At 38.3% G+C, this 11,290-nt stretch overlaps 1 protein-coding gene across 1 annotated transcript in view; it reads right to left on the reverse strand.

Annotated features, from left to right (window-relative positions):
- The window catches only part of LOC106888461 (mediator of RNA polymerase II transcription subunit 27), a 28,274-nt gene extending 18,975 nt beyond the window's left edge, over window positions 1-9,299 (reverse strand). The window contains exon 1 of the mRNA XM_014942705.1: window positions 9,188-9,299. Coding sequence (XP_014798191.1) covers window positions 9,188-9,247 — 60 coding nt within the window. The 5' untranslated portion in view covers window positions 9,248-9,299. The remainder of the gene's footprint in view (window positions 1-9,187) is intronic.
- Between the last annotated feature and the right edge of the window lie 1,991 nt (window positions 9,300-11,290).

An 11,290-nucleotide genomic window follows, 5' to 3' on the forward strand; every position in this document is an offset into this window, starting at 1 on the left:
CACCCAGAGAAATCAGTCAATACGCATCTTTATTGATTTCTTATGTGTTTTTCCTTTTTAACTCCTGCTAATGACTCCTATCTCCCACCTTCTTTCAGCACGAGTAACCTCAGCCTGATGCTGACTAAGAGACTAAGGGGCAAATCAACTCTGAAGTGCCAAGATGCTTTTCCCCCCAAGGAGGAAGCCAGAAAACCTGGCACAAAGACTCCAACTCACAGGTGATACAGGGTCCATGCTGGAGGAGGGTGAGGAGGGGAAGTGGTGGTAGGAATGGGGTGAGGACACACCACTTTGCAGAACAGTTACCCAAACTACTGTAAATAATGCTTATTATATCACTATTTTGCAGGACAGGGTTACAAGTCCTGAAAAGAGCTGATGACAACTCTTTGGCACAGGACACGGAAAAAGCAGCTCTAGAAGAGAAAAGTCTAAACAACAGGGAAGAATAAGTTGACAGCAAGAGAGAGGACAGGGAAGAGAGAAGGGAAAAAAAGACTCAATGACAGACTTCAAGAAGACAGGCTGTTAGGCATAATCCTGCAAGAATGCAAAGAGAAAAAGCAGGTCAGAAGAACGGGTAAGTTTTTGAAGCAAAATGTTACAGGCTGAAGGAGGGTAACCTGTATCAAGGCCTGAGCCACACACATTCCATGAATAATCTTCTCTGATTGCTACCTTCACAACAGGTTGGGATTTTCTGAACATGTATGGAACACTATATTCGCCATAAGGTGCTGTGAATTTGGCTCTAAATGCAGTATCTTGCCAGGATACTCTTTAATAAGACCTAATTGGTCTGCAAACAAAGGAAATAAGCAGAGTTACTTCAGCACCTCCCACCATATCAACTAAGTTAAAACTACAAAGCCATGACCTGAAGGTGCCCAATCTATGATGCTGATCATGCACTGGAATCAGAAAGACAGTTTTGTAATAACTGCTAAGAAGAGGAAATACAATTACTTTTGAAAAAAGTTGTCAGCACATTTAGAGTTAACAGGTTTTATTTTTCCTCCTTAGTAAGCCTGGCACTGCGCTAGGATGCAGGTCTACTGAGAGAACTGACTCTTAGAACTTCACACTAGGCATCAACCATCTACAGTAAAATTAAAAGGAGGAAAAGAAAAAATTTTAACCAAAAAGAAAACAAATCTTCTTAATGGAAGAACAAAAAGGCTGCCCTACTAACACCCAGAGCAGGCTTTATGTTTAATATTTTCTATCTCCATTGCCTTCACACACACTAGTGGATGCTCACTTCTCTCCTTTTCCCTTACGTTCTGCATTCATGTATCTCACATTCCTGCCAGGTGGAAAAAAACTGGATGAAGTTGATCTGAAGCCTGTGTGGGATGTTCCTGAAAATCCTCAGAGTGAACAGTGGAACATAACAAGCTGAAAAATCCCATGTTTGGCACACCAATGTGCTTGAATATAGTTATTGCTGCCCTCAAACCTCCCCACAAGATCCACCTGCACAAATGCTTCCAAAATGCCTCTGCGTGAGCTCATTGCCTTTTCCCAGGTCATCTGTTTTCATACCCTTCCAACGATTCACTCCACACTTCCAGAATCCATCACAGCTACCCAGACCCCAGCTATCATCCATCATGCCATACTGAAAGGTCAAATTGTACAGACTGGTCCAGAAGAGTAGCCTTGATCACCCACTTGCTTGAATGTCAAAAGCAGGGGGTTAGACTGTCTCCCACGTATGTCAGGAGCTGTGTACACCCATCCTTAGATGGGTACCGAAGACTGTGAGCTCCCTGAGGGAAGCACTACTGTTGCAATCTCAACTGAGATAATGTACAAGGAGGTAATGTACAAGGAGATAATGTCCTCCAGGAGTAGGGGCACCCAGGCATCCTAGTAACAAAAAGGAATGACAGAATTCATTGCAGCTTTGGCTGGGTTAGTGCTGGACTCTCTGAATTAGTTCTTACAGTGCTCCAGCACTGAAACAGAAAACATTCCACTGTTGTTTTGACAAGGGATTCCTGTAGGTTTTATACTGGCTGGGATAGAGATCGGGACTTTAAGATGATTTTTGTAGGACTGTATCATTAGTTAAGTCTGACAGAAGCAGAAATGTTGTAAAACTACACGTAGCTTAGAGAAATTACAGTTCATCATTTTAACAGCATTGAAAGAATGAGGCTAGTAGTACAAAGAATGAACAACAGCCTGTCACTAGATTGGAGGATGCTGTTAGATTTGGAAGCCGAGAGTATGCTCCACAGCTATTTTCAGGGTAAAGCACATTCCATATTGTACACAATAAATGGGATACCCTTTATTTTTTCCTCTAATAACCAAGACTTGTAACTGTTTTCAGGACTTCATCTCTTGAGGTTCACCTCAACCATATTTTAGAAATCACGCTTTCCAGCAAACCATTTTCTTTCAATGCCTGCTCAACTTAGCTAACTCTTCAGAAAAGACCTATGTACGGAATATAATTTACACCTATAGTCATACAACTGTGTCCCTAAAGATCACCTGAAAGAAGGTAATAAAAACCTAATGGCTCTGGTAAAAAAGTACTTTGGTAGCTCTACTCTGAGCTCCAGTAGTGCAGGTCTCTCCTTCTGGAGGTCAACTCACCCAGATGGTCCCTATTTAATGGGGACTGAAATGTCCCTGCATTTCCAGAGGTATCAACTGAAACTTCTTTCATTATACAGAGAAGATACCTTTCAATTGTAACAAAAAGGCAACAATTTCCTTTCTAAGCCAACTTTTCCTATTAAATTTCAGCTTCTTCTGTCGATATCCTGTTAAGACAGCGCTTGGCTTTTTAATATTTCGCCTGAAGGATATATGCCAACTCGTCCTTGATGTAGAAAATTTTAATTCAAATCAATACATGTACAAGGTCACTTTAAAATTCAATTAATATGAATGAAAAAAATATGCCCCACAGTTCTGTGAGCTGAAAATGGAGCAGTTGCAAGTTAAATACTTCTGTAGCTTCTGTTTTGGTCTGTGTAATAACAATGTATTTCTAACTTCCTTTTAACTAAAGTATACTAAATTCAGACAGTTAAGTTATTCATAAATCCCCTGCTTCCTAAAATGGCAAGCTCCAGAAGAAGGTAGGACAGGCAGCTGACTGAAATCTGCAATATTATGCAGCTTTTCTGACAAAGATATATAAAATAAAAATATTCTTGAAATATCCCAGTTTTAAAAATATTTTATCTATCACCAAGATAATTCTCAAAGAGCATATGACAGACACTGTATGCCAAGAAAGGGGGAGAGGGAAACAGAATAATCAGTGAGAATGGCTTAGATAATTTCTTGTAAGACTGCTAAAGAAGTTCCCATTTAACATTACTTATGATGGGAAAAGAAGCAAGCACCTCTCCAAATAAGTAAGAACTGGGGTCAAAATTAATTTACGAAATGAAAAGGATCAAAATTAATTTACCATGATCAGAATTCTGTCTGGAGGAAATAGCTTGAAATCCTGCCCCCCCTTGAATTTTGCTTTCTCACTGAAACTGATGCCAAATGAGAAAGCCTTTTATAAAAAAATTTAAAAATGCATTAACACATGTTCTTCTTAAAATTTATTTAAAAGTTTGACATTAGGAAAAAGTACGCTGGAAACACCAAGCTCCAACTCAATACCAAAAATTCCCAAAGCTCCAGCTTTCCTCTCAGCATCCCAGGGAATTTGCTGCTGATTTGAGCTGCAGATGCTCTGCAATGCAGAGCTAAAAGAAAGAAAACATTAGTTTCAGTTAACATGGGGACCTCCCTGCTTCTATAAAAAGGAGCAGAGGTTTGTAAGCGTTTTTTATTCACCTTAGAAAACAGTGAGGCACCACCAAATTAGAGATGTAACCAAGCAGTACGTATTTCCAGCAAAAGGCCAGGCACCTGCTCCTCGCCATGGAGCCAGCCATAAGCTTGTCCTCCCACTCATGTATGTCTTACCAATCAGTACAATGCCTGGAAATCAGGTCTGTATACTGAAAAGTAAGGTTTTGTATTAAAAATAAAGTAAAAAAAAAAAGAATCCCACCCAGACTTTCAACTAGTTGTTTTTTTTTTCCCTATGCCTCATCTGCTGCTGTTATGAAGGCTGAGCTTTCCCTCACATGCTCATTATTCTTTAATGATGCCTATTTGTAAATAGCAAGATAAGATGCAATTAAGCCATTAGAGTCTAAATAAATAAACATACTAATTAGGTTCTTTACAAGGATTTCTTTTTTTATGTAAGGGCTGGAATTTACCTTTCATTACTCTAACCTAATTGCAATAGTGCATGATAAAAAGTCAACATAAAGGAAGGACTTTAAATGATTTTGCCGTATTAGGGATGAGCTGGTGATCCCCCCCCTCAGTAACATGGCATATTCTCTTAACACAGCGAACAAACTGGCACAGAATATTGTTCAAAGGTTAAAAGAGAAATTTTGCCAGTGGCCAGTCATTAGGGTCTTTCTCTACTTTTTCTACTCTTGCTCACTTTCCCATTAGAAGACGCTCCTTCATCTTCCTCATTCTTGTATTAGACAAGCATCCTTGTCTAATACACCCTGCTCACGTACTTCATTGATTCAAGACATTCTTCCTCTATATATGTGACCTCAAATACTGGCTTAATGCTGGAGAATACACCCTGCTCACATACTTCATCGATTCAAGACATTCTTCCTCTGCATATGTGACCTCAAATACTGGCTTAATGCTGTTTAAATGCTGGCAGTCAATCTTAAGAGAGAAACTGTGAAGTCACCAATAGTCCCACCATGAGCTCAGAAGTGATTCCTCAAGATCCAGCTCACTCAAAACATCCTTAAACATCCCAGTAGCTTCAACAAACGCCAAAACCCAGCTAGTGTCTCCAAAAGAGTAAGTTCCTAAGTAAGTATTCATCCTATGTGCCTAAAATTAGGTGTCAAAGCCACCAAATGTGATCACCAGATTCACGTCCCCACCATGAACTTGTATACCTTGGTCCAGTGCTACCATGCACTCCTTTCCTAACGAGCCACCAGCCCAGTAAGGTGGGACACTTACATTGCTAAAAGCTTCGGAGAAAATAGATTGTTTTAAAAAGAACAGCATTAAATTGTTTCCAATCAAGTAAGACATCAATACTTATTTCAAATCACTTCGCGAATTTCCCCCCAGCTTCTCCCAGTTCTTCAAGATCAGGATCTCTTGAACAAAAATCAGTTTGAGGGCCATTCTTAATGGGCAAACAATGTATTTTAGAATCCCCTTTTCCAACAGAAAATAATAATGATTTTATGTAAAACACTGATAAACAAAAATGAGACACAAGAAAGTATTCTGTTTTAGAGAACAGATGTCTATTTGCAATTAATACAGCCCCATTTCATACAATCAGACTGTTTAAAATGCTTGGAACAAGACTTGAAAGTTTAAATGCAAATGCATCTGATTATATGGAGAGTTAATAACATTGTATAAAAACATGTTTCATATTTTTGTATGAGATCTATTAAAATCTAGGCATCAGTATACATTAAAAAAAATAATTTCTCATCAAAAATTTCTAAGACAACATGAAAAGAAGAAATCGCGTTTTCTGCCATGAGCTTTGGTTTGGCAGAAACAATTCCATTTTTTATATTGGAAGTTACTTATACATATAATTATCCTTTAGAAACAGCTGAAATTACAGAAAACTATTTAATTATCTGCAAAAATATTTACAACTTCTTGTTTGCAACTTCTATAGCAGTGTTTTTATGTATATGATTTTAAAGACAAAGTAGTTCCCAGATGAAGACAAGAAAATCTGCACCTGACTAGGGCTGGCCAAGTGCACGAGCCTCAGGAAGTTGTATTTGTCAGCTGGGAAAATGGGGCTAATGTTTATTGTTTTCTAAAATATTTCTGATATTAATGAACTGTACAGAGCACTTTAGTGTTTTGCACTGAGAAAGAAAATACTATGAATTTTGATAACGGAAACAGGGTGTTTGAAACAATCACCCCAACAAGTTATTTTATTAGAAAAAAGAAGGTATATCTAGGAATACAACTAATCATTCAAACCAAGCAAAAATCTAGGTATTTCTTATTAATTAAAAATCAATTCATGTTTTCTTAACATAGGAGATGAGGTTTATCTGTTTACAATTCCTGGCATTTGACCAACAAAATCTCACAAAAACCTTAAGGAGTCCGCAGTTCCCTCTGCTGCCGCTGGAAATTAATTTTGCATAACACTGTTATTAAAGCCAATATAATTCTATGTTTAGTCTTTTTTATGCATAGTGCGATTAAAAGATTAATTGAAAAATCACTAGTGAAGATTGGGATTAAACAGCACCTTGAAATACCACGATAAACTGCTTTTAAAATCAGTTGAGGATTTCACACAGCTCGGAAAGGTTTCAATTATTTATGTGTTTGGTCTGTGTAGCATAAATCCAGACTAATGAGGTACAATTGCTGTGTATAAATCTAAAGCTGAAAAAACCTCTCCTTATTGTCTGGAGGAAGCTGTAACCTCAAAGGACTGGGAGGCAGCAACCTTTCAAGACAGAGCATTTATGCTCTCAGGAATAGTTTATTTTTCTTTTAGCCTGAGGTTCTGGGCTGATGCGAGCGCCGTACCCCGGTTAGGAGGAACCCAGCTTCACACAGAGGTTACTCACCAGAAGGGTCAGCCCAGCAGGCTCACAGGGCTGGGAATTATTCCTCTTGAAACACCAGATGAACCTTAGACCCTGAGAGACCCACCTCTACAGCTAAAGACATAAATTGATTTCCATACGCACATGAAGTCGTACAGTCTGGGGCTGAAACTTTCTGCATTAGGTTTTGTTTTTGTTTTTTTTTCCTAAGGATGATTTATTGGTAAAGACTCCAGCTATTTGGAAGTTTTGAAGAATCTCACAGGCACTCCCTTCCACTTCTTTCCCATCTCCTTCCAATTATTTGCACATTCTTAAAATATGTATAGTGCTTACCAGTGCCTTTGGAGATGAATACATGTTTTTTTCCTGGTAAATGGACTGATTAATAGAACAACTAGACCTCTGCATGAAAGACCGTCATGAGCAGCAGCATGTATGATACGAACTGTCCAAGGATGAAAATAGTTGAGATTATACAGTTAGTTAATTAACTCTGGACAAACAGCAGGGTTGTGAACTATTTTTAAACAAAATAAGCATTATCAGAATCCTTTGGTAGCGCGGTAAACCACGCTGCTGCAAGGGAGCAACTCCAAATCTAACTTGGGAGAAGTTCAGAGTGAGAAATCACAAGTTCTGAAGAAACCTCCCTTCTTCTGGGGGAGGTGCTCTTCACACTGCCCGTCCTGCAGCACCTTTCACTCAATGATTTGTGGCTGAAAACAGCAAAAGCTTTTGTAGCAGTCAGGGCCAGATGGAAAGTGCCATATTGGCAACATCAACTGAGACAGATGGGAAAGAGGGAAAACCTGCCTAAAAGAAAAAATGATAAACCCATCACACAATCACATACAAAAATACTTTAAAAACAATCTTTTTGATCTCTGATCCAAGGAAAATATGCATACCACTGGTTCAGTACAGGGCTGCAATCTTGTACCAACAATAATAACCTTGATTTAGACAGCAACTGCAAAATGGAAATCGCTAAATTACTACTGCTTGTAAAAGGGGCTTCTCTTACATTCACCATCCTTCCACCCTACCTTATTCCTTGTCAGTCACATGCAAGATAATTTACCCAATTTCCTAATTGTGCCTGAATCTTGAAAAGCATCATCTACTTTCTGACCTCCAAAAGTCACCAGAAGGAGAAGGCACTACATGTAAAAAAGGGCTCCAAGAGAATAGAAAGGGTTTCAAAGTAAAGAAGTAAAACCAGACATTTTTCTATAGCAGAATAGTTAAAGTCAGCTTAAGACGAAATGCAAGAGCTTCCAAGACTTATAGCTTCTTAAGACTCTACTGATTAATTCAATTCTTTTCTGGAATATATCGTTCCACTTCGTGAATCCAACAATTGAAGATTAAATGTTTAATGCCAACTGTTTATTTTAACCTCTGACTCAGTTAATCTCTTGCAAATTTGGGGCTGTTCAAAGAAAGTTAATAATGGGATGTTAGACAGTTGATTAATTAAATCTAAATGTAACCACAGCTATACTTACTATAGAGAAATTAACAGAACATTTGAATTATAAAGGCAAAAATCTAACCAGAATAGTGTTTTGAAGTCAACAAACTCTAAAAACAATATAAAATTGAAGAAGCGATCCTAACGTTGATTTTTAGTGACTTAATTTTGTTTTGACAAAATATCTGATTGTCAGATTCATTTTACCATTTGCTTGGAAACAAGAAATTTACTCACATGTACACTACACCCAAGCTTTCTGTAACAGCCTGTGTGAGACAGGAAAAACTAAGAGGAAGTGCCATGAGAAATCTGAGATGGAAAAGACTGATCCAGTCTCAGTTCTTCACCTGTGTATATGGCATATTTTCTAGTTTTATTTAAAATTTGGCAAAAAGTGTGACTTCTACCTTTCACTCTACTAGAGGAAAATCAGCATCCAGCTGCCACACTACAGACTCCACTTCCATGTTGCTGTCTTAGAGTAAAAGCTTTAAAGACTTCTCTTGTGATAAGCAAAGAGCTGCCTCTGAAAATGGATGTGAACAATAGGTTCTTCTGGAATGAAATCTTGCTTGGTCAGGCAGAAATAAGTCGAATGTATTGGACTTGTTTATCTCTATTCCAGCCTTTACCGTTCATTTACTTCAAAGGCAAATTCTTGACTTCATCATATAACAGAAACTCACTGACCCAAGAACAATTTGAACAAATTTAAATCATATTGGTTTCCTCTTTCTTTCCGTCCTCTCATCACTCTTTTCCTTCTTAGCTATGATGATTAAGACTCACTCATTGCTAGGGCTGCTGAAAAACAGTGAATATTTGAGTTTGTGCTCCTATTTCTACAGTCATGTTTAACTGTGATTGTAGAACATAATAGATCTTTCGTTTAAAGGTGAAATTCTTTTTATCGCTCATTTGCCTAAGAGCAAGAAAGATCCTATAATCCTGTGACAAATGAAGAACAGTATGTTTCTGGAAAAAAATAATCTTTAATAACCTGCATTTTAGGAACAGTAATTCAATCTCTTAAGAAATCCATCTCAAGGGATTAAATGATCCAACTCACCAGAAGCATCGCCGAGGTCCCATTTGGCCGGGATAGCTGGATGGACATTTCAGGGAACATCCTATCAATGCGATTGATCACATCATCAACATATCTGCCAAACAAACCAAAACAATAGAATTAACACACATGCTCTTTGCCACAGACTCAGGCTTTCCTGAATTAAGCATAATTCAAAAAGTTATTGATAAGAGGAAACAAACCAAAGCCCTATGTAAGGTGTTCTGAAAACTACTCTGCTCTTAAAAACATGCACTCACTCAATTTTTAGTCCAAATCTGTCACCCTCAAACTCTTGCCAATATATTTCTATACTTTTGCCTCAGGGAGTTGAAGGATCAAAATAATTCTTCCAGCGTAAGAATTCATAGGTTGTCACCTCCTTACCCTCTCTTTGATAAACTAAACAGATAGAGATTTTCTCAGTCTTCAAACTTTTTTTTTCTTCTGAAACTTTCCAATTTATTTCACGCACGGGTGACCCTAAAACTGGCTAGCACATTCCAGGAGCTTCCCTGGGGTGATCAAACACAGAGGTGAAATAACATCCTTTCTGCTGGGTAGGATCCCTCTGCTCTTGCAGGCCAAAGGGAGCAGGAATACACTTGTCCTGGTTCCTGGTATCGTATTAAGAGCTGACATCCATTAACAGCAAAACCTTCCTTTCAGAGACCTTGTTTCCCAGGACACATTGCCCCATCCCATGGGCATGTCTCATCCTTCAGCCATTCCTCTGGACACATTAAAATGCACAGTATTTGCTTTAGCAGAGTTTACAGGACAGTCTGTATCATCTGTGCCCTCATCTGTCCTCCAGTCCTACTTTTAGTTCTCCTGAAGAATGCAGAGAAGGCAGGGGCACTGCTGCCTTGGTATCATATGCATCTACAAACTCTGCAACTCCATCAGATCCATGAATTAATTTATTGATAAAACTGCTTAAATGTGAGCCCATATCAGTGCTCTGAAAAACAGATTTTGGAAAAATTGGTTGCCCCAGTTAGATTTACAGTAACACTGAACAATCTAATTATTTCCCTTTAGCCTGCGCAAAAAAAAGACAAAAAATGTTGAATTCTTGCTCTTCAAAGTCATTCAGTTCTAATGTTAGTTGCTAGTCCCGCCGCCCCCAAAAAACAATGAGGTTCTATGCTCCAATTGCTACTTTGCAAGGGATTAAAAATCATCAGAAAAAATAAAATAACATCAAGAAAGCTACACTTACACAGCTGGTAGAGTCAGCTCCCTTTGAAAAGTAACAAAAGAATGGAATTAGTTATGACAATTTTGCATAAAAATCTTAATCTGCACCTCTCGTGCAGAAAATCCTTCCCCCATTCACTGGAATGACTCATTAACAGCTCACTTGCTGATAAGCAAAGTCAAAACATCCATAAGCCAAGAACTTCCTTAGCACAGTGAAAAAGGAGACGCGCAAGACACTGCTTCAGGATGAGTGAGTTACACACGGACAGGACGCACCTCAGTGATTTTAAACGGCACTCAATCCCATGCTTTTTTTTTTTTTATACAACATGAGAGTTCATACTATTTCATAAACACAATTACCAGGCTCCACAAATAAATTCTCGTGTCTTCTCGCCTTGCACGCTATGATGCAGACCATTGCATAACTTAAGTTTTCTAATCTTCCAAGCTTTGGGCAATAATAAGTTAAAACAAAAAAAAAAATGAAGTTACATAAAATAAGACACTGTCACAGTCTATATGCATTAAGGAAGGAAAAAGCCAAGTAATTTTAAATTACATAAACAACAGTTGGGCTTGGGCATTTAATCTGCTTAGGTCCTTCTGAAAAATGCCAGTGGACACGTACATTTATCCTTTGAAAATGTGATCCAGGCTGGCTTGGAGGTAATCAGTTCTTCAACTCTTTCTTGGATATAATCATTTGTTAAATGTAAAACTTGTCTTGACCACCTGCCTTAAAACTTGACTCAAACCCAACTGTCACTTCGTACTATCTGAGCAGGATAAGGCAGTGCAGGGAACTCACAGGGAGCTCACGAAGAGTCTTCCCTTTCAGCGAAATCAAACGTACAGCAAAACAGAAATTTTCTAATTTGTATTAACCAGCTCCTG

The sequence above is a fragment of the Calidris pugnax genome, unplaced genomic scaffold (genome assembly GCF_001431845.1).
Source record: "Calidris pugnax isolate Ruff unplaced genomic scaffold, ASM143184v1 scaffold102, whole genome shotgun sequence".
NCBI classification, from domain to species: domain Eukaryota; kingdom Metazoa; phylum Chordata; class Aves; order Charadriiformes; family Scolopacidae; genus Calidris; species Calidris pugnax.